The 24,325-nt window shown below is 38.0% G+C and overlaps 2 protein-coding genes across 11 annotated transcripts in view; one reads left to right on the plus strand and one right to left on the minus strand.

Annotated features, from left to right (window-relative positions):
- The first annotated feature begins 990 nt into the window (after positions 1-990).
- On the plus strand, positions 991-14,605 carry LOC137073380 (putative methyltransferase NSUN7). Of its 6 annotated transcripts, XM_067441783.1 has the most exons (13): positions 992-1,067; positions 1,270-1,329; positions 1,927-2,361; positions 6,114-6,172; positions 6,264-6,400; positions 6,583-6,735; positions 6,829-7,012; positions 8,106-8,319; positions 8,431-8,574; positions 8,695-8,796; positions 9,158-9,275; positions 9,533-9,632; positions 11,320-14,604. In XM_067441783.1, the coding sequence occupies exons 3-13, from the start codon at positions 1,944-1,946 to the stop codon at positions 12,205-12,207; spliced, it is 2,517 nt and encodes an 838-aa protein (XP_067297884.1). In that variant the 5' UTR covers positions 992-1,067; positions 1,270-1,329; positions 1,927-1,943; the 3' UTR covers positions 12,208-14,604. The 6 variants fall into 6 exon arrangements, with proteins under 6 accessions (XP_067297886.1, XP_067297883.1, XP_067297885.1 ...); XM_067441785.1 differs by having other exon boundaries at positions 991-1,329; positions 6,955-7,012; positions 11,320-14,605; XM_067441782.1 differs by having other exon boundaries at positions 991-1,329.
- Positions 14,606-16,017: 1,412 nt separating this feature from the next.
- The window catches only part of apbb2b (amyloid beta (A4) precursor protein-binding, family B, member 2b), a 64,392-nt gene continuing 56,084 nt past the window's right edge, over positions 16,018-24,325 (minus strand). For 4 of the 5 annotated variants that reach the window (XM_067441788.1, XM_067441789.1, XM_067441792.1 and 1 more), the window contains 6 exons: positions 24,077-24,191; positions 23,769-23,856; positions 23,535-23,618; positions 22,577-22,692; positions 22,249-22,428; positions 16,018-20,660 (listed from right to left, as the gene is read on the minus strand). In XM_067441788.1, the coding sequence (XP_067297889.1) occupies positions 20,490-20,660; positions 22,249-22,428; positions 22,577-22,692; positions 23,535-23,618; positions 23,769-23,856; positions 24,077-24,191 (754 nt within the window). In that variant the 3' untranslated portion in view covers positions 16,018-20,489. The remainder of the gene's footprint in view (positions 20,661-22,248; positions 22,429-22,576; positions 22,693-23,534; positions 23,619-23,768; positions 23,857-24,076; positions 24,192-24,325) is intronic. The other variant, XM_067441790.1, reaches the window with a different exon arrangement.

Consider the following 24,325-nt stretch of genomic DNA (forward strand, 5'->3'; position numbering starts at 1 on the left):
ATTGAGATGTGGGTTAATGAGGAAAAAGAACCTTTGTATTTCTTTGCATTACTAATTCAACACGCAGACACCCATGGAAGTGTACACACCCTGCACACAGCATTATTAATTAAGCAGTCGTACTCCGTTTGTTCCACTAATCTGAAGTTAAAGCAACAAAGGATTATTTTCAATGAGTTTGATTGACAGATCTCATCACTAATTAAAATTAAACTCACCAATCAGCTGCTGCATGGGTGGGGCTTAATTAAACTCAGCAGCTGATTGGCTGTCGACGTTTGGACTAAAACCAGCAGATCGTCAAAAAGGGACCGGAAAACTTCTGACTAAGAGCTAGAAGACAGAGGTCGTTTGTTTCGGTGCGGTTCTAATATGGGTGTAACTAAGGGAGACTGGGTTTAAAACGTATTTGAGACCAAAGCAATGAATCATTCAGCATGATGAATGCAAACGTCAGGCTAATTGTGCCTCACTGGAGCCGACGTGCGTCAGGCATGAGGGGGTTTCAAATGAGCTGAAATTAAGCGCTACTCTGGAGTCTGTTTACCCTTAAAGCCAGCAGTTCTTTAACTAAACTCCAGTCAATAACAGCATCCCACATCTCGTGTAAAGATGTGGCTACAACAAACACTATTCCAAATGAACAAATGATATGCTATCTATCTTACAGACCTTTTTCTTATCTCAAACTTATTCTACTATTCAGGTGTTTTTGTGTGTGTGTGTGTGTGTGTGTGTGTGAGAGAGAGAGAGAGAGAGAGAGAGAGAGAGAGAGAGAGAGAGAGAGAGAGAGAGAGAGAGAGAGAGAGAGAGAGAGAGAGAGAGAGAGACAGAGAGAGAGAGAGAGAGAGAAGACAGACAGACAGACAGACAGACAGACAGACAGACAGACAGACAGACAGAGACTGTATGTGAGACCAGAGAGAGAGAGAGAGAGAGAGAGAGAGAGAGAGAGAGAAGACAGACAGACAGACAGACAGACAGAGACTGTATGTGAGACCAGGGAGACAGACAGAGAGGGCTCGCATACTCATACCTGTTGCCAAGCTGACTGTCCATTATGAGAGGTAGGCTACGTATTCAAATTTAATTTTGAATAATTAGATTTTGAGTGTGTATTCAGTAGGGTTCAAAAGTCCACGTTGAAAGGGATTTCATTTGTAATTTAAAACTGTTAATAAGCAGAAAGTAACAGGATTTTAAAAAGTAAATCAAAGGAAATGTGTGTCAAATAAATACGAAATATTTAAGATTCTGCACTATTTCTAGGTCACAGGTACTAGTGGTCCCAGGCTTTTGGAGGCAACTTACTATTCACACTTCTTCAGGGTTAGTAAGATTTCTGAATGTTGTTTTGTGTGTGTGTGTGGGGGGGGGGGGGGGGGAATTAGTCATATTCTCACTAAGGTTGCATTTATTTGATCAAAAATACATTAAACACGGTGTTACTATTAAATACATTTATAATTTAAAATAACTGTTTTCTGTTTTATTCTATTTTAAAATGTAATTTATTTCCTTGCTGAATAAAATCTTTCAGAAGAAAAAAAAAAGTCTCATTGACCACACTGAAAATTGAAAATCTGTTTAAATTCTCTTGAAATTCCACCAAAATTCTGATTATAATCTAGGCAATAAAAAGAAAAAAGATTATGACTTAAAATTAATAAGAAATATTGAAGATGTTCTTTGAAGATTTACGAGTGAAAACACTACAAAAGGGCGTCAAATATATGATTATCCCTATTGTATCATGTATGTAAAGACCGCATTATACTGTGTGAAATTAGCATGGGATGTTGGTTACAAAGTTAAATAACTGGCTTTTCTATTGTCATTGTACTGACCCTGTCTGAATACCCCAGGATTAAATAATGTTTGTGAAATAATAATGATGATACTCAATAATTCAGTATTTATTCACAGAACTTGGCTCTATCGGAATGGTTACACTGGACTCAGATCTGCCTGATGTCACATCACTGAAATTACTGGATCAAGAATCAACTCCCAAGAACAAAGCACTCACTCCGGTGTCTCCAAAGGACCCTATGAGAAAAGTATGTGTTCAGTCCCTTAAAAAGAGGGTCACTGCAGTTTCTGCTGAAAGGATCAGAGTCCGGATGGAGAGAGAGGACACACCTCTGGGATTCCCAGACTCTGTGTACTTTCATGCTGCAGCTATTTTCCAGAAAACCCATGTGGAGAAAGACCTCGCACACAGACTCATTCGCTACAGGCACATCAGTCCCAGTGGTGATGATGATGATGATGATGATTCTGAGATTGTCAATGACGGTGATGCCAACACCAAGCAGAATGAGCACTGGGCATATGAGCTGGCGTTTAACACCCTAAAATGTAAGTGAAAAATAAAACCTGGCCTAAAAAACAGAATTACTTTTCCTTTAAAATATCATATTTTCAATATTATTATCAAGCTTAAAACTGGGCTTTACCTGCCTGATCTTATGAGAAACACCACAAAGAAGGCAAATAATTATTTGGTAATGTAAATATCATAAAGTGGTGAGATTTTTAGCACAAGAATCAAATGTGTCCATCTTGATTGTTTTTGCAGTGTGCAGTTAATGTCCCCGTGGTCACTGATGTCATACTATTTGTGGCCCACAAATCTTTAACATCAATTATTCAGTTCCTCAGATACAGGACTCAAAGGTGCAGTTGGAAACAGATGAAGAGTCATAAACATATAATAATAGTACCCAGATTCCCCCAGATTTTTTTATTTCCTGTCCAACAGTACTACAGTGGAGAGTTTTTAGTTTTTCTAATGTTGTAGAAGAAATGAGGTTGGTTGTCACACTTTATATTCTTTGGTTTCCATATGAAACTTTAAGTTATTTGTTAGTGCTAAATTTGTTCAAAATATTGTGCATTTTCTTAATTTATATTGACCTTAAATGTATTACTTTTAACCAGAGCGTTGGGTGTAAGTAGTTAATATGTAATTCGTTACTGTTATTTTATTATTTTCTCCTTGAAAAAGTAAGATAAGGGATTACTCTTTATTATTTCTGTAATCTAATTACAGTTATTTCTAGTGTAATTGAACTAAATGCTGTCTGTAGACCATTTATGTATAATACAATAGTGGAATTATAAACATAAAATATGGACATTGTTATTCTAGAAAAGTAACTGTATTATTTTGTTATATTATTATTATTATTATTATTATTAATAATAATTTGTTTAATAGACTGACGTTCAGGGTGTGGTTCAGTGCCTAAAAAAGAATTTATCTTCTCCTCTAACCTCTTCTTTCCATTAATTTTTTTTTTTTTTTTTTTTTTTGTAGGTTTATGGACAAGAACATTTTATTTTTACAAATGGGTAAATGTATATATATACCCAACATATATATGTGTTTATATATACAACCCCAAATCAGAAAAAGTTGGGACAGTTTGGAAAACGCAAATAAAAAAAGAAAGTAGTGATTTCTAAATTTGCTTTGACTTGTATTTCATTGCAGACAATATGAACACGAAATATTTCATGTTTTGTCTGGTCAACTTCATGTCATTTGAAAATATGCATCCTTTCCTGTCATTCAGACCTGCAACACATTTCAAAAAAAGTTGGGACAGGAGCAATTTATGGCTAGTAATTAGGTAAAAGGGTTAAATAATGATGTGATTTGAAACAGGTGATGTCAACAGGTTATTGAAATTATGATTTGGTACAAAAGCAGCATCCAAGAAAGATCTAATCCTTTAGGAGCAAAGATGGGACGAGGATCGCCAGTTTGCCAACAAATACGTGAGAAAATTATTGAAATGTTTAAAAACAATGTTCCTCAAAGAAAGATAGGAAGAGATTTGGATATGTCACATTCAACAGTGCATAACATAATTACAAGATTCAAGGAATCTGGAGGAATTTCAGTGCGTAAAGGATAAGGCCGCAAGCCTAAGCTGAACAACCGTGATCTCCGATCACTCAGGCGGCACTGCATCAAGAATCGTCATTCATCTATAAGCGATATCACCACATGGGCCCAGGACTACTTTGGCAAACCTTTGTCAAGTATCACAATACGTAGTTACATCCACAAATGCCAGTTAAAACTGTACTGTGCCAAAAGGAAGCCTTATGTTAACAGTGTCCAGAAGCGCCGTCGACTTCTCTGGGCTCGGAGGCATCTGGGATGGACCATCACACAGTGGAAATGTGTACTGTGGTCAGATGAATCAGTATTTCAGGTATTTTTTGGGAGGAATGGACGCCGTGTGCTCCGGACCAAAGAAGAAAAGGATCATCCAGACTGTTACCAGCAACAAGTCCAAAAGCCAGGGTCTGTCATGGTATGGGGTTGTGTCAGTGCCCTTGGCAAAGGTAACTTGCACTTCTGTGAAGGCACCATTAATGCTGAAAAGTACATAGGGATTTTGGAGCATAATATTCTGCCTTCAAGAAGATATCTTTTCCAGGGACGTCCATGCATATTTCAACAAGACAATGCAAAACCACATTTTGCACACATTACAAAGTCCTGGCTGCGGAGGAAGAGGGTACGGGTACTTGACTGGCCTGCCTGCAGTCCCGACCTGTCTCCAATAGAGAATGTGTGGCGCATTTTGAAGCGCAAAATGCGACAACGAAGACCCCGTACTGTTGCCCACCTTAAGACTTGTTTGCAGGAAGAATGGGACAAAATTACACCTGAAACACTTAATCACTTGGTGTCTTCAGTCCCTAAACGTCTTTTAAGTGTTGTGAAAAGGAATGGCAACATTACATTCCAAGTGGTAAATGCTTTACTGTCCCAACTTTTTTTGAAATGTGTTGCAGGTCTGAATGACAGGAAAGGATGCATATTTACAAATGACATGAAGTTGACCAGACAAAACATGAAATATTTTGTGTTCACATTGTCTGTACATACAAGTCAAAGTAATTTTAGAAATCACATCTTTTTTATTTTATTTGCACATTCCATACTGTCCCAACTTTCAATTTGAAAGTTTCAAAAGTTTCAAAGCCCCGTTTCAATTTGAATATAATAGACTGACTTTCAGGGTGTGGTTCAGTGCCTAAAAAAAGTAAAGTAATTTATCTTCTCCTCTGACCTCATCTTTCCATGCCTTCCCTCTCTTCTTTCCATTACTGACATCCTGAATCAATAATTTGGGAATGTCTGATCACATTCTGGTTGAGTCTCTCCTTGCAGCTTATCTTCCCTACACACGTCTCTGACTCATTCCTCTCTCTCTCTCTCTCTCTCTCTCTCTCTCTCTCTCTCTCTCTCTCTCTCTCTCTCTCTCTCTCTCTCTCTCTCTCTCTCTCTCTCTCTCTCTCTCTCTCTCTCTCTCTCTCTCTCTCTCTCTCTCTCTCTCTCTCTCTCTCTCTCTCTCTCTCTCTCTCTCTCTATGCTTTGCCTTCACTTTCACTTTCTCAAACTTTTTGCTTAGGGGAAGCTTTTTTTTTAAGGACATCTTTTTGCTTTTAGTGTAGTCAGGTCAGACACGAGTCCACTGACTGCTGTAACACTTTAATGGCCGTGCTGAGCTGTGAGCATGAGGTCAGTTCATATGCACAGTCAGTTCTATCATCCAGAAACACAAATACAACAAATGATTTAGATTTATACACAATTCAAATTATTAGACATAAGCGTATCAGTCTAGTTTATTATTTAATATGTTAAAAGGAGCAAAAGGTACATTTTTATTAAAAAAAAAATTATATATTTTTTGCTCTGATCTATTTTTTCTTTAGATATGCTTAAAATGAGAAAAAAATAATTATAATTTTCCTTCATTTTATTTAAAAAAAGAAAAGACAGATTTTTTTATTTTAAAATCAGTTCACATTAATATAAAGATAAAAATCAGTAAGCCATTCTGTTGGAATACAGCTATTTTTAAATTCATTTTTCAGCTAAACTGATGCAACTCACACAACAGTTTTGCTGTTGGGTATTTTAGGATCTCTGGAGTATATTGCTGAGTTTTTTGTTCCCCAGTACAACTGCAACTTCATATTTTGCTGTTGAATTACAACTACTGTAGTATAGCAGCAATATCATTGCATAATGTTGCTCTATCTCTTATTTTACAGCTAAATATCACAAACTCTCTCCACAGACCTAGATCTACTAGAGGATATCCTAACTGACAGCCACTTTTACCGTTCTCAGCGAATGGTGGGTCTGTTATGACTGACATCTGCCATTTTGTGTTGATATCAGGATTGACTTTGATGTATTTGATGTGTGAGTTTGTGTTTCTGTATAGCCAGATGACCTTATGGCTCTTGTGGTGGTTGTACTCTATGACCTCCTGGACAGGAAGTTTCAGCCCAGAGAGCCAATGAACAGAGTAGAGGAAGGACTTATAAAGGAAGTGAGACAGGTGGAGGACAGCCTTTATAGGTCAGTATGAGCAAATCTGCCCTGTGAAAATACATACATCCTTTATTAAGTTAGACTAATTGATGTTCTGTGAATCCAATTGAATGAAACATCTAAAGGGTCTCCTCAGTCTCTTCCTCTGGCCACAAGTCTTTAAAGACAATGGACCTTAGAAATTATGTTTGTATAATTGTGTGTATCAGGTTCAAGACCAAACTGGAAGCCTCACTGGCTCAGTGCAGAATAAAGCAGAATTTGCTGACAATTGACAGTTACCTGCCACCAACTGTGAGGGCTAAACAACAAAGGTCACAAACTGTACCACTCTATGCCTGGGTCAACACCCTCAAAGCCAGGTAGTGTGTGTCTGTGTGTATGTACACAAATGTATTCTTCTCCTTTAATATATACACACCTATTGTATTGTGTTTGTATACCAATTCATCTAGTGTTGAAAACGTGTGTGAGACTCTGAGGACATCGGGCTTCACTCAGGTCGATTCACACATACACCTGGTGGGAAATGTGTTCTGTAAGGACAAACACTGTTCTAATGTCCTAATGTTTCCCAGAAGGCTCATAAAACAACTGGAGAAATTCCAACTAGTGACAGAACACACGCTCATAATACAGGTAATAAATACACACAAGCATCATTCTATGGAAGAATCATTCTATATCATCGTTCTATAAAAAAAAAAAAAAATAAATAAAAAAAACATAATTACAACTTTTTATTACCTCACAATTCCGACTTTATAACCAGCGAGTTTATATCTCACAACTTTATTTCTCGTAATTACAAGTTTATAACTCTGTCTTCTTTTTCCTCAGAATTGTGATATACAGGTGCTAGTCATATAATTAGAATCAAACTTTGATTTATTTCACTCATTCTATTCAAAAAGTGACTAATATTTTCTTTAAATTCTATTTTGATGATTCTAACTGACAACTAAAGAAAATCCCAAATTCAGTATCTCAGAAAATGAGAATGTTGTGAAAAGAAAAAAAGAAAGAAAAAAAAAAAGTAAATTTTGCATTTCCTTTGAAAATCAGGGTCCCAGATTCTGGAGGAAGAGAGGAGATGCACACAATTCAAAACTCAATCTCACCTAGGGCAACCAAAGAGCTAGAACCGGCCCTACCATGGTCCTTAAACCAGGTACTGGTTGCTTTGGCGCTGTGTGCAGGTGCCAAGTACTGTTGGAAAATGAAATCTGCATCTCCATAAAGTTGGTCATCAGCAGGAAGCATGAAGTGTTCTAAAACTTCCTGGTAAACTGCTGCGTTGACCTTGGACCTCAGAAAACACAGCGGATCAACACCAGATTACATGGCAACCCAAACCATCACTGACTGTGGAAACTTTACACTGGACATCAAACAACGTGGATTGTGTGCCTCTCCACTCTTCCTCTCTGTCTGTGTGTAATGAATAAATATAATATAAATGTTTCACTTTTTGAATGGAATTAGTGAAATAAATCAACTTTTTGATGATATTCTAATTTTATGACCAGCACCTGTAAACTCACAGTTGAAGTTAAAATCCGAACTAGCCTTTGGCTATAAACACTATAATACATGGGATTGCTTCGAGAAGATAATCTAGGTTCACTGTATCTGTCCCTACCAAATTAGCCCAAGGAATGGTGGAAACAAGCTTCCATATCATTCTGATGGTGCAATCACATACAGGATTAATGTGTGTGTATGAATTCAGGATAAATCTCGCAGTCTGGCTGCATGTGTGGTTCGCCCGCTGTTGGTGGAGGGTGGTGACGTTCTGATGGTGGGGTCTTTCTCTGCTTTGACTGTGGCTCATGTGGCTCTCCAGGCCACTGCCTGTTCTGGCTGTGTACATGTATGTGGGATCCATAATGTCTCCAAGTTCAACAAGGAATTACAAACTATCCTCACCTCTACTGCCTGCAAAAGTAAGTGTTGCTCTGCCTAACCTGATGTCTACATATCATAGTAAAGTGCTGTCCTGTGTTTAGTTTCTATTGCAGTATTGATACTCAGGTGTTTGCTGTCTTTTTGCATAGATGTAAAACTGATGTCTGAGAACTTTAAGGAGCTTAATGAATGGGATTTGCGTATTCAGAAGGTTCGGGTGATTGTGTTACTCCCACAGTGTTCTGCCTCAGCACTCTGTAACCCTGTGGAGTTTATCCTCAATGAGAATGGAGGTACAGCAACAAATATGCAGGGTCTTACATTTGAAATATTCTCTTTTTCATTGTGGCCAGTTTAGAGGTCAAAATATAACAAAGTGAAACAACATATCAACATGTACTGCTCTTCATCAGACAGAGGGCTGTTGCATGGCCTATCTAAAGGAACCATCTCTGACAGTAAACTCGAGGCACTAGTTACTGAGCAGAAACAATACCTCAGCCATGCACTAACCTGTGAGTCAAACACACACACATTGGGTTTTCATGTTTTATGCAGACTTTCCATAGACATAATGATTTTTATACTGTAAAACCTGTATATTCTATCCCCCTAACCATATCCCTAAACACAACCACTACAATGCAACTTTTTACATTCTTAGTGTGAATAAAAAGCCATTTTTCTCATGGGACCAAAAATGTCAAAATTTGTGGAATTGCCATCTTTGTTGTGACATTTTGTCTGCAGTATTACTGTTTTTTTTCTTCAATTTTTGATCAAATAAATATGACTCCTGAATTTTTTGTCGTGTTTGTATTAATCATACATTGACTAAATCACATCATCTGAGTTAACTTGACTTTTAAACTGCAGTTCCTAAAGTGAAAGGCGTGGTGTACTGCACATGCTCAGTATATCCAGAGGAGAATGAACAACTTGTCAAGAGAGCACTTGAAAACGCAGACAGCAAAGCAAAAGCTCTGCCCTTCAGGTAACACACACACACACACACACACACACACACACACACACACACAGTCCGGGCATTAAGTCCTTCCTGTCACACGCCACTAACTGTAACGGATTTAAAGTTGCTGTATCCATGGAAACAGCAGTTAATCCATGGAAAAGCTAGTGGGGAAGGATTATGTGAATGTTTGCGTTATGAGAAAATGGATATAAGTTGGATTGAATTTACTGAATTTACAACACAAAACATCTCTCTTTCTTTCTTCATGTCTCTCTTAGGCTGGTCAGTGCAGGATGGGATGATGAGGAAGAGAAGTTTTTCAGAACTGAAGCATCTGACGTCACAAATGGCTGTTTCCTCTGTGTGATGAAAAGAGAGGTGAGAAAGAAGGAAAGAGAGAGAACTAGACAACTAACAGATGTTTTAACATATATAAAGGGATTTTACAGCCGTAACGATGCGCTTTGATTCATTCCATGTGTTGAAATGTGTGTGTGTGAGTAGAGATGGTGAGAGAGCTCACAGACACACACACCACTTTCATCCAGAGCTTGATGCATTGCTGTCCTAAATACTGGCAGTGAAGCTCTGGTTTGCACTAAATAATGAACACTTGTGTCTGATCACATTAGCATCCATACAAGACCACACACAGCAAGAGAAACAAGCCTGTAGGTGTGTGTATGTGTGAAAGCTTGAATTTGCCCTACAGTATATAGACTGGGGCTAGTTGTCATTTTTGTACTGCAATGAATATTTTTCGGGGTAGGTTTTATTTTTTTTAATTGAACATTGCCCCAAAAGTTGCAGTTATGGGAATCTGCCATTAATCATAGCAAAACATTGTGAAACAAAACAATATGAAAATATTGAAACTATATTATTGGATGGATGGATGGATGGATGGATGGATGGATGGATGGATGGATGGATGGCTCAGAAAAAAGGTAAAAAAGCTGTCACTAGGGCGGTACCTTTACAAAAGTTTTTTTTTAACTAAAAGGAACATATTAGTACATAAAATGTGAATAATAATACCTAAAATTAACAAAACTGTACCTTTTGAAAAGGTACTACACCAGTGACAGTGTGTACCTTTTTTTCTGAGAGGGATGGATGGATGAAATGTAAAATTCAAAAGTTTGGGGTTAATAATTATTCCTCAAGGATGCATTACATTTATGAAAAGTGACAGTAAAGAGATTTATAATATATGTAAGATTTCAATTATTTATGTTTAAAGAAATTGTGTATTCAGCAAATTAATCAAAGTGATGTTTAAGACTTCAAAGATGTTTAAGACTTCTATTTCAAATAACTACTGTTCTTTTTTTAAATATATATTCTTTCCATATTAAGCAGCACTGTTTTAACATTGATAAATAATAATCATATTATTATAATTATTATATTAATTATTATAATAAAAAATGTTTCTTGAGTACAAAATCCAAATTTTTTTCTGAAGGATCATGTGATTCTGAAAACTAGAGTAATGGCTGCTGAAAATGTAGCTTTTCCATCACAATAGCCTTCATTACCTTAACTAAAATATATTTAGATAGAAAATTGTTATTTTAAATTGTAATAATATGTAACAATATATATATATATATATATATATATATATATATATATATATATATATATATATATATATATGTGTGTGTGTGTGTGTGTGTGTGTGTGTGTGTAAAATCTTACCAATCCCAAACTTTTGAACAATAGTGTATGTAGAATAAATGTTATTAAATTTGATTAAAACGCATGACAACTTCCCCCAACCTAACATAAACCCTTGTCCCAAGAATGTGGTTCAACAACCTTTTGGTTCAAATCCACCTTCATTTTAAAGTAGACTGAAGTTGTTTAAAGTCAGTCAGATGAGAGTTTCTCTGTACTTTCCAGGTTTGTGAGCACAATGCATCAGACAGGCGGTGAATGAACTGTCCACAGACCTTGGATACCGTCTGTGGCTGAGAGACTGCGATTACGCCCTTATGACATGCAGGTCTCCCTATAATAATATGTTGCACTGTGTGTGTGTGTTTTTTCTTTCTAACAGCAGGACCCAGCAGAGGCAGAAACCGTGCAGGACATTTTGGCACGAGCTGCTGCTAAAGGTTTGTTGGGGGGGCTGATGCCTCCTGACACCTTGAATAGAGAAAAACCAAAAAAGAGCAAAAAACAAAAGCGCTTGACGTCAATTCTTCCGCCTTCCTCTCTGATTGAGCCTCCTGCATCAGTGATGATGATCAGTCTGAGTCCTCCAGCTGACCGTGTGCTCGCCGCTACCGCCAGTCAGACAGCAGCCGCTTCAAAACACACTTATGGAGCCCTGAGTGACAGTTCCACAATCCTAGATCATACTCCGGTCACTAAAAGTCAAACTTCCACATTTATGGATGCCACATTTAGCACTACACACCATTTTAGTGTTCTAGACCCATCAGACAACGATAAAGACAAGTCTTCTGTTGCGCGAAAGAAGCGAACGAAAGGTCATAAGCCTCAAGCTAAAGTTGCTAAGCAGTCCAGGAGAAAAAAGAGGTCTAAATCCCACACTCGTAAAGAACGTCAGAGCAGGTCTCGCCCTCCACGCAAGAGACTCCCCCACCTTCAGCCATCTCAACACGCTACCGTTAACTCCTTTAAACCATCTCCACCTCAGACAAAACCTGCCGCCATCAGAACCCCAGTGACACCGTATAGATCCAAACATCTGCACAGCAGAGCCGCGTCTCAACGAGAATCTGTTAAACCAAAAAAAGAAATGGCCTCAAGAGAGCTCAGTCTCCCCCCCGTTTATCCGATCAGTCCTTCACATCTCTCTTCACCCCCGTATCGACTGTACTCTTCTAGCTTTTCTGATTTGTCCAGCAGTCTTTCCTCTTCCAGCAGCATTGCCAAAGGCAGAGACTCCATCCTTTTACGTTCCCAGACATGGCGCTGAGTTACAACCTTTTGTACATGCATATCCTGTGTGCTTCCATTGTGATAAAAAATGTGTGCAGAAAAATATATTACCAGTGAAGGCAAGGTACTGATATTCTGACTAAAACAGTCTAGCTGACCTATTGTTGATAATGCTGTTCGGTGGCATTACTGTAAGTGTTTGAATCATGTCAAAAAATATTTTCTTTGTGATTTGTAACCTAAAGAGGAAGGTCCTAATTGTACTGTGTGTTCGACTACAAATACACTCACCTAAAGGATTATTAGAACACCTGTTCAATTTCTCATTAATGCAATTATCTAATCAACCAATCACATGGCAGTTGCTTCAATGCATTTAGGGGTGTAGTCCTGGTCAAGACAATCTCCTGAACTCAAAACTGAATGTCAGAATGGGAAAGAAAGGTAATTTAAGCAATTTTGAGCGCGGCATGGTTGTTGGTGCCAGACGGGCCGGTCTGGGTAATTCACAATCTGCTCAGTTACTGGGATTTTCACGCACAACCATTTCTAGGGTTTACAAAGAATGGTGAGAAAAGGGAAAAACATCCAGTATGCAGCAGTCCTATGGGTAAAAATGCTGATATAAGAGCAACTTTGACGGAAATAACCATTTGATACAACAGAGGTATGCAGCAAAGCATTTGTGAAATCAGCAGAAGACCCCACCGGGTACCACTCATCTCCACTACAAATAGGAACAAGAGGCTACAATTTGCACAAGCTCACCAAAATTGGACAGTTGAAGACTGTGAAATGTTGTCTGGTCTGACAAGTCTCGATTTCTGTTGAGATATTCAGATGGTAGTTAGAATTTGGCGTAAACAGAATGAGAACATTGATCCATTACCACTGTGCATACTGGTGGTGGTGGTGTAATGGTGTGGGGGATGTTTTCTTGGCACACTTTAGACCTCTTAGTGCCAACTGGGCATTGTTTAAATGCCACGGTCTACCTGAGCATTGTTTCTGACCATGTCTCTCCCTTTATGACCACCATGTACCCATCCTCTGATGGCTACTTCCAGCAGGATAATGCACCATGTCACAAAAGCTCCAATCATTTCAAATTGGTTTCTTGAACATGACAATGAGTTCACTGTACTAAAATGGCCCCCACAGTCACCAGATCTCAACCCAATAGAGCATCTTTGGGATGTGGTGGAACGGGAGCTTCGTGCCCTGGATGTGCATCCCACAAATCTCCATCAACTGCAAGATGCTATCCTATCAATATGGGCCAACATTTCTAAAGAATGCTTTCAGCACCTTGTTGAATCAATGCCACGTAGAATTAAAGCAGTTCTGAAGGCGAAAGGGGGTCAAACCCTGTATTAGTATGGTGTTCCTAACAATCCTTTAGGTGAGTGTAAATGGGAATAAGAGAAAACCATGAGATGGTTTGGTATCAAAAATCTATGGTGGTCATATATTACTTTTAAATTAAACCACATTTTATATCTTATTTAATTTAAACAGTACTTTGTGTCTCATTTAATTATGCATTCAAATTAATTTAAACACTTGTATCTCATTTAATTATTAATTTCATTTAAACCAGATTTATAATATCACTATAAAATGTTTGCATTATCATATTTATTTTGCCCACTATTATTTTATTCACCATATTTTCTGTACTGTTTTAGTAGTGCAAGTAAATGCTAAAGGCAGCATGTTTTATTTTAAAACATGTTTTGACCTCAAAATGTCATAATTTAATAACTGATGAAGACCCAAGCACCCCACCCTATATTTTTTTACTTTTCTGATAATCTCCGTTGTTTAGTTTCACCGGATGTACATCACAATAACTATAAAAGAAAATCTGTTTCACTGTGATTTTATAATTATGCCACTAAAGCTTTATTAAACCTTATTTTATAAAATATGAAAATAAATATCCGGTTACCCTTTATTTTGATAGTCCACTTTAGACACTCTACTATCTATAAGTAACTTTGCAACTACGTGTCAATTAATTAATAAATAAATACTTTAGGGTTAAGGTTAGTAGAATAAGTTGACATGTAGTACTTACAGTATAGTCAGTAGAATGTCTGTTAGAGGAACAAAACCAAAAAGAGTTAGTATTAAACAGACAGTCCACTAATACTCTGAGTGTATACTCTGAGAGTGTTAGTTGACATGTAATTGCTAAGTTATTTGTAGTTAGTAAAATTTCTAAAGTGTCACCGAATATCAAACCCAATCTCATAAGACAACAACTATTTTACGAGAGGGAAATTTCATATGAATGCGTACAATTTAGGGGGCGTTTACATAAAACCCTTTTCAACTAAAAATGGGAAACTTTTTGGATGTTGGTTTACACAGCAACAGTTTTAGGGGCCTGAAAATGTAAACTTTTGAAAACTATACTATTATTGACTGTATAAACTACAAAAATACAAATTTGTGAAAACTTTGAGGTCATTTCAATTGTGAGGACATTGTTTTGTACAGTGTTTACAGTTTTCATTGTTTTGTACAGTTTTGTACAATGTACAGTTTTTTGTACATTGTTGTTTAAACTTATCCTTAAAGGGATAGTTTACCCAAAAATGAAAATGTGATGTGTATCTGCACACCCCCAGGGCTTTCAAGATGTAGGTGTGTTTGATTCTTCAGTAGAACACAAATGAAGATTTTGAAATCCAAACGTTGCAGTCTGTCAGTCGTATAATGCATGTGAATGGTAACAAATGGGAGTAAAAAAACTCTAAAAAGACAAATTAATATTAAACCCTGCGGCTTGTGACGACATTGATGTCTTAAGACACAAACCGATCGGTTTGTATGAGAAGCCGAACAATATTTATATAATTTTTTACCTCAAATACAACACTATGCCCAACAGCCTTCAGTGTGCGATCACTTCGGGTGAGTGAGGTAAATGGAGACGGTCTGCACAAGAGATCACTTCCGCCGCTTACACCAGATCTTTTACATTGTACACTGACCTCACTCACCGGAAGTGATCACAATTGGAAGGCTGTTGGACATAGTGTTGTAATTGAGGTTAAAAATGATATAAATACTGTTCAAAATTTTCTTTGTGTTCTACAGAAGAAACGGTCACCTATAACTTGGATGCCCTGGGGGTAAGCAGATAAACATCACATTTTCATTTTTGGGTGAACTATTCCTTTAATTGGTACGAAAACGTATGATTTTTAAAGTCCTCCTGTATTCAATAATTGTATCCCTTAAAACCTTGAAATGTAACTTTACCCTTGCTTAATTTATTATACGCGGAACTATAAATATGTAAATTAGCTGCGCCTCCAGCTCAGAGGCCCACTTGGTCAACTTTTACACAAGTATAGTAAACACTGCATAAAGGTATTGCTTTTTTGACACATCTGACACATAACTGTATCACATTAATATGATTAGCCTTTTCTAAAGCCCGCCAACACAATGACACGATTGGTTACAAGTTTGTGACGTCAGAAACACAGGCTAATTCAAAATGCGTTTTTTGAGACTGTCTTTGTTTCACTGCAGATTTAAGCAGAAAATACTCTGCAATGATGTTGACGAATTTGCGCATGGTTTGTATGAATGCATATTACATGACATAAACACAACATAGACATAAACAACATTAAAAAATAGAGACATGCTAAGCATGAAGCTCCACCCATAAACTTAAGGTGGACCATAAGCGGAGACTGTGAAAACATGAACATTTACCAAAACCTACAACATTTACAATATCTACGAGTGTGTTAAAATATCATTAGGACAATTCTTTCTACAAAAAATAGACAATATGTATGAGATCAATTAACAGCCAGAAACATTTTGATGTATTTTGTGATATGCCATTTATTTTCACAACAGTTTACATTTATATGGTGTACAAATTAGTGTAGCGCAGAGAAAGCCAATGTTTCCACAATAGCGTGTTTGAGTTTACGTCACCAGTAGTGTTCATTCTTAGCATGTTAATTCTTGTGATGGGATTTCCCCTGATAGTTGTCAATCAGAGTGTTTCACCATGCAAGAACACTAGAGTCAATCAAACACACTACTCTTGGCTAACATGAGAATGATGATTCTATGCTGAATTATTGTACTGGACTACATTACCCATAATCCCCCTACCTCTCACTCGTAACAGCCGACTGGTTGCCAACGAATTCATTTCTAAACAAAGTGTGATTGATTCTTATCCAAAAGAAAACATTGCATTGTATGAGACCCAACATCACAGAGAGAAATTCACGTGAAAGAAAAGAACAAAAACCAAAATGCACATCTTCAAAACTGCATAAGAAGGGGATACTGAAGGGGTGCAGTACACAGGCAGATTGACACGTCTATACAGACAACGCTTACTTCATCTCATACTCTGATTATCTGCAGGGTGAAAGCAGAATACGATGGGCCTTGTGTGGTCAAGATACGAGAGTTATAGTGGAGCTAGCTGAACATCTACATACTGCCCGTACAAATGCGTTCTAATTTTGGTCATTGTGAAAAATTGGATTGTGACAATCTTTACAAATGTGTCTGTTGACGAAATAGTTTGAATTAACATTTTAGAACATACACTAAATGACCAAAATGATTATCCTCATTATTAGGGCGCTAGACCTAACAGCTATCACTGCTTCCTATTGTGTCAATTGCCTTCCATTGCTCCCCTTTTTAATAGTTTTTCTGTTTGAATAGCAAAATGCATTATTAGAAGGACCTCTTTTACCATTTTCAGTGTCTTGCACATGGGCGCCACATTTTTAAAGCTCACCATTAAAACTTACATAAAAAGTGACCATGAAATCAAAACTGACCGTTCATATTGTTTTAAGGAATATTGCAGTGTTTATTATCATTTAAAAAAAATGTTATGTGCCCTCGTAATCTCTGATGACATGAGAGCGGGACAACCTCTCCTTCACATCTGAGAAGCTGTTTCGGACACAGCGTTTGTTGCCAGTTTCCTGCTCTGCTTCTCAAATTGTCACAGAAAGCGTTTTGTTGGAATGGCCCAAAATGTGACTGTTTGGCTGTATGATTGATTTTGTGCCTGTTATTATCTGTTGCAGCTAAAATAGCCACTTGTTAGGTTAAATGTACTTTTGGTCATATAGGGCCAGATTTACTAACAGTTTGACCCAGCTTTTGGTGTTAAAGGGGTGGTAAAACACATTCTTTCGAAGGCCTGATTGTGTTTGAAGGGTGCACTGTAAAAACGGTCTGATTGTTTCCGGGTTCTATGAAGCTGGTCCTTCAAAAATACGCAATGTATTCTGATTTGCTAACCGCCTAGCACAGTCCAGTCTACTCCTCTCCACAGCAATAAAAATGGCCTTGCCTCCCTTATATTCTCGGAGGAGGGGTTTATGTAAATATTGGAGCTGCTGATGTCAGCTACCCTGGAGGAAAAGGCTGTAGTTCCCTACTGGCCGTTTACTGTAGTCCTTAGAAATTGATTTCTTGAAAAGCAAATATCTCCCTTTGCTTTAAACTTTGAGCGTTGTAACTTTGCAGATGTTGTTTATGCTCAAACAGAAACATTACACACTAGCTAAAGTTAGAAAAGTGAAATTGTGTTTTACCACCCCTTTAAAAACCTACTGTCATATAGACTGAGTGAAAAATGTGCTGCAAAGGCGCGGACGGGGTTATTTTTGAAGCAGACGCTGACTGTGTTGCATATGCATTTGTAGGAGTTTCTCTTTCAGGAACCACATTTATGGGAGGAGCATATATAAATGAATCATGGAAATTGATTTACTAAGGTTTGCGCTGGTATTTGCGCCATTATTTACCGCCCAAGAAACCTATGTCTAAAACCAGATGCTAATTGGTAGATTGCATTGGTCATAATGTACATGATCCGGCTGCGTAAGTTTTCTTTAATTTGCGCGTCATCAGCAGATCACACACAGAACTTTCCACTCCCATCGTTGCTCTTTCTGATGCTAATTTGCTGTTTAATAAATCTGGCCCTTAGTGTATTCCTATTTCGGACATATGGGTGTAGAGCGCAAAGGTCCTACAAGGCCTTTCAAATGGTATGTTACCATGGCAGGCAGCATCTGAGCCGTTTTGGATTGACATTTCTTGTGTGATTTGTAGTCCGAGACAGGGTAAAGAATGTCTAAGCATATGATACATCACAATAAAACCAGTATATACCGATATAAAATAGAATAAATAAAATAAAAAATATCATTTCTGTTCAGTACGGTTTTTCTTCTTAAATTGTCCCAGGACATGCAAAGCAATGTGTCTTTTTCTCTCTCTCAAATCTTCCTCAGAGCTAAAAGAATGCATAGATAGACACTTACAGTTTACATCTCCTCCCCTAGAGCTAGCTCTCCTAAAAAGGACCATAAAATAAATTCATATTCACAATCTCTACCATCATTTAATCTTCCTTCTTTTCTTTGTTTTGTCGGTTGGTTTATCTACAACACATAGATGACTTTTTGTTTAAATGATGGCCAGAACGAAAGAGATCACAAGACATGCCAAGGCAAGTACGACAAAAAAAACAAAAAAACATGACAAAATAAAAGTATCTGAAATTTGAAAAATAAAGCATTATGATATGATGTTTGCTATATATAGATACTGTATGTACACACATAAGTGACTCGTCAAAACCCTTGTGAAAGAAAGGGTAAGTTTAGGAATACAGGTGGCACGCCAGAGCACAGCAAGACCACGTGGGTGCGTGCGGGTCAAAAAAACATTTGTGAAGCGTAACCAGGACATGTAAAGCCACTGACGGCATGTGCTGCAGGTAGTTCCAATTATTTTTGACTTTCAGTCACTGGAGAGCCTCTCGAGGAAGTAAGCACTATGCTGGGGTTCAAAGCAGAAGTGACACCAATTGAACTGTTTGGCTCTAAGCAAAGTTCTTCCCGCCTCCTGTATTTCACTCCACGAGTAATTCAGTTCTCTTCTGCAACATTCTCTCTTTCAAAAGAAAAAAGAAAAAGGCAATTTCACTTTGGAAATATAAAAAGCACATTCATACTTTACATCTACACACTGAACGGAACAGGTCATGTCCTTCCACCTGTATTAATGCAGGGAAAGTCTATGGGATGTTTGATTCATCAACGTTCGTTATATATATTCGCATCTTTTACAAGCCTCCTCATCAACTTCCGGTGAAGACAAGTGTGTCAGCAGAGCTTCTTGAAAAAAAAAATAATCATTTGGTGAAAGCGTTGGTGTGTTTTGACATTAATGTTGTGTTTTGCTCAATTTCCAACTTCCTACTTGGAAAAGTGCAAAGGAACTTCACTTGAAGTCCAACTTCCAACTTGAGTAGAGTCGTTTATACTCTGCAGTTTGGTTGGTATAAGTTTTCATTGTTGACACTGAACAAAAGTAATGCTGAGTTAGCACTGTTTTCTTGTCTTAAGGTGCAGTCACATTCACTGTTTTAAGCCATTTCAATAGGAATCCGTGTGACTCGTATTTCTCCACTCAGATTTCGGGCTCATGCAAGTTAGTCATGCAAATCGTTGCATTGACCAACAGAAATCTGCTTGGTTTGAAAGTGACTTTTGTGTGAAATGTGCTTCATACATCACAACACTTTTGACAATGGACATTTTTGCCAGCAAAATTTCACTAAAGATTTACACATTGGAGCACCTTGGTCAGAAGATATCAAGTAGGAATATTCAACATCCGACTTTAAATGGAACAGAGTGCAGTCCTTCACAATCTTCTGAGTTTTATGACATTACTTCCTCTCATCTATCCATCCTTCTTCTGTGTTCGTCAGGATAACAAAAAAATGCGACAAAAATAGCTTGTTTTTATGACACTTGTGAACATCCTTTAGCAAAAGAAACAGCATCAAGCTCTTCTACACACCTGCACACACATATGGACATGCAACAGCTATGAACTGTGACGATATGAAGAAGCTCTGGTGTGTGAAAGAGCCATATTTGTACAAACGTTCTTCGGATTAAGTTCTCTCTTTCAGCAGGCTTTGTCCAGATGGAGCGGTGTTTACAAGATGGGAAGAGCCTGTTGGTTGTCATCATGCTGGAGAGGCGTGGCTTCCCATGCAGATATACTCATGACTGACATATGGGTGTCGGAAGAGAGAGGCTTGATCAGGTGTATGTGTGTTTGTGAGTGTATTTTCTTGGCATCAGCTCATTTCATAATGACAGTTTTCGTCCTCGAGTTCCTCTTCATCTCTATCATGTGACTGGACAGGTATGTACAGGACATTCTGATAGTTATAAGCATGCAGAGAGTGACGGTGAGTATGCGTGCTTGTTTGTCAGATCACTGGGGTAGCTCAGTGACTGGTCTCTTCTGTTTGAGCGTGTCGATGAGGGACAGAACTCCACGTTTGACGCTGGTGGAGACGCGGCGTGTGACTGAATCAGCAGGGGGCGCCTGTGAGCAGGCTTTCTGAGATGGAGGGCGTGCCACCAGACACTTCTGATACCTCAACTGCAGAGACAAAGAAAACAAGAAAGAGTAAGTGGATGCATTAATGTGCTGAATGCAATGCAACAGGCTGGGCTGGGAAAAATCTTTTAACTTTAATCTTGTTAAATTATGAAAAGTTTGGGTGGTAGTCTGGACACTACACCTGCATTTGATAGAGTCTATGGTGTTCACTAAGCATAGGCAATTTATCACATTTCTATTTTAACCATTTGTTATTAGAAGGAACCATTAGGAAGCTACAATTTCGCTTATCTTAGCCTAATTTGAACGATCTAAGTGCATGGTCTGGAGCGCATGCCACAGGTGAACTTCGTGTCCGAATCCACTTTTGCTAGTTTAAAAAAAAAAAAGGTTGGTGCACCAGACGCATGGTCTAAAAAGGTTGTACCTAGCCTCTTAAAGAGTGATGGGTGTTTTGGGTGTAACGTTTAATAAACCAATCTCCCATTCATTTTAAAAGGCAGTTGCGCTTACCCCATGGCAAATTTCTTAATTACATGGCAGAATTTGCAAGCGGAAATACTGAACGCTTCTCCAGGGAGGAATCCTTTTATTTTTAATATTTAAAAATGTCTGTGTGCTGCTGCGCGTCCCTGTGTGTGTAATAAGCATGCTTTACCCACCTATATGCACATCGCAGAGTGGTGTGTGAAATACAGACTGAACGGAACGTCAAAACATCTCAAACCGCTGTATGGCCAGATTATACGCAAACTACATTTCTCGACTGGATAAAGCATACCAGCCAGTAAAGTTCTGATGGATGAGGATTGCAATTAAGGTAAAGACGATTGAGGTGACATGCAAAGTAAGCATGCACGAATCCGTTATATTGATGCGCAAACAAACCGTGAATGTGCGTTCTCGATTCACTTTACTCACATATCACACATTTCATTTACAGAAACAACGCCTGACATTTGAGACTCATGTGGATGCTGTGTGTAAGAAAGCCCACCACCGTATGTATTTTTTATGGAAGCTTCGTGGTTTTAATGTGGACAGTACTTTTATGAAAATGTTTTATTCTTGTTTAATTGAATCTGTTATAACTTTTTAATTTGTGTGCTTGTTTGGGTCACTTAATCTTAAAAAACAGAAATAGATAACAGGGGATTGTTGTAGTGTGTGGTAAGTTTGTTGGCACAACTTTGAATGGTTTGAATAATTTGTATAAAGCTAAGACTCTGAGGAAGGCTGAGTTAATTATGAGAGATTTCAGCCACCCCTTACAGAATGTTTTTAAGTTGCTTCCTTACACTCGTAGATATTATCTGCCATTTTGTCAGGCTAATAGATTTAAAAATGATTTTGTAGCAGCTACCAATAGTTTTTTAATGATTCTAGGTAAATTATTCATGGAAATCTTTTTTTTCTGTTGTGTGGTATTTGTTGATTGTATGGTTTACTGTTGGCTGTGAAACAAATTGCCCCTTGGGGACAATAAAGTTAACCTTAACCAGCTCTGGTCTTGACATTGATTTAGTTATACGTAAAGCTTTGCTTTAGTGCCCATAGTTGTAAGTTTGCTGCAGTTTTTAACGCATTTGACAAGGTGTATAACCGTTATTATGGTGTTATTACTTACCATGCACGCTGCTTGAACAGCCTCTGACACACTGCCAGCATTGGGATCACACCAAAAAACATGGCACTCAAAGTGCTGGTTCCCAGAGTCCATGATGAATGCGAATGAATGCACATTTTTTCCTACTCCCATGAAGGACAGGAAACGCACACGACACTCCACTAGGACCTCCTCTTCCTCCTAATATTGGTTATGACACCAAGAATCATACAAGAGTCAACATTTCCAAGATAATAAGCACACCTGTGTTAGTTGTTCTTTAGCAAAACACACAACTATTTTAGCAATGATGTTATTGGGTTTAACAAATGAAAAGGTCTGCAATTGCCTTCTCTTTGATGACTGTGACTGTTGCATCAGCTACATTCAACATCACTGGGATCCAGTCTTCTCGGACGGACGATGTCATCAAACTGTCTATTGCACCATTGAGAATGTCCATGCCTAGAAAACAGGAACATATTGTAATAGCATGTACAGTTCCAGGAACAAAAATATGAGAGGCTTTATCTGAATTTCCATGTAAATCCGTCGCAGCAATAGACAAATGCAGTCTGCCTTAATAACAAACAATGATGCGTTCCTCATGTCTTTATTAAACACACTAAGCAGGGTGAAAACTTTTTCTTCAAAAGCTAACTGGAGTCAGGAGTCATCTAACCTGGAGTCTAATCAATAAGATGAGAGATTGGAGGTCAGAGTCACCCTGAACTATAAAACAACACTCACTAAGTTTGATATTCACAAGGCACATTGTCTGAAGTGAACCATCGAACAAAAAGAGATCTCAGAACACCCAAGGTGAAGAATTGTTGACTTGCATAAAGATGGAAAGAGTTACAAAAGCATGACCTCAAAAAGTGATGCACACCAGACATCTCAAAAGTGAACTGAAAAAGTTTTGTTAGTAAGAAAAGTGCCAGATAGGTGTGCATGGCTGATTGGTAGGAAGATCAACAACCTATTAAATAAGGATTTACATACTTTTTCCACACTGCACTGCTGCACTGTAAATATTTACATTTACATTATTTACAATATTGTTTTCAATGAGCACATGAAAAAAAGTGATCTGCTGTAAAGGATTAGTTTCACCAATTAATTTACATTTCTGCATCTAAAGCGACTTACCTACATTGAAAGTATAAATTTGATCAGTTCAGAGCTACAGCAATTTATCCAAAAAATATATTATGTATTAGGGAAAAAAGCAGAAAGTGTATGTGATAAAAATAGAGAGCATGAGAGCCATGAGTGCAAGACTACGAGTGAGAGTGATTCCTCACCTATAGGTCTGGCAACCGGCATCATGCCAACGTATAACACCTGGAATTTCTGCACCAGTTCAGTCTTTGGTGTGGGGAACTCTGCTGAGGTTAACACACAAATTACACATTAACATTAACCTATTCAACATGCACATACACTACCATTCAAAAGCTTGGAATAATTGCCTTGGTGTGCAATGCATAAGAGACTTCTTTCAAAAACATCAGTAGTGTATAACCACGTTGTGTTACCTTGTAGTGGGACATCAAGCCCAGCATGTGTTCTATCCTGTAGGGATCCTCCAGCCATAGCTTTGGCATTTTTGCGCTCTGCCATGATCTATTACACAGAAATCGAACTCATTAGACTCGCTGCCCTAAATCAGAAGCCTAAACAGAACGTGAAGCCGGTTTCTTCCTTCTCAGCTGTGTTCTATCCTTTCGAAGAGACTTGAGACTGTCGGGTTGTTTTCTCTGCAGTTTTTGTGTTTAACTCTTTTGAATGGGCCATTGAGGATAAGCTGGTGTTGGATGATGTTTGTGTAGTGTGTAGTTCTCACCCTGGAGCAGATTTCGTGCAGACTGGTGGCGATGGCTTTGGCAGGGGTGTCACAGCGGAACACATGACATTTTAATATCCTGGTGTCCTTATCTCGTGCTACATATGCAAAATCCCTGTTTGTATAAAGATTACACATATGTAAACAGCTGTTTAAAGTCAACATAAAACACATTTACACATTTCACCACCAATTTAAATCACATACTCTGTCGTCCAAACAGGGGTCACTTTATTTTACCCATAGGAA

Source organism: Pseudorasbora parva, chromosome 4 (genome assembly GCF_024679245.1).
Source record: "Pseudorasbora parva isolate DD20220531a chromosome 4, ASM2467924v1, whole genome shotgun sequence".
Lineage (NCBI taxonomy): Eukaryota > Metazoa > Chordata > Actinopteri > Cypriniformes > Gobionidae > Pseudorasbora > Pseudorasbora parva.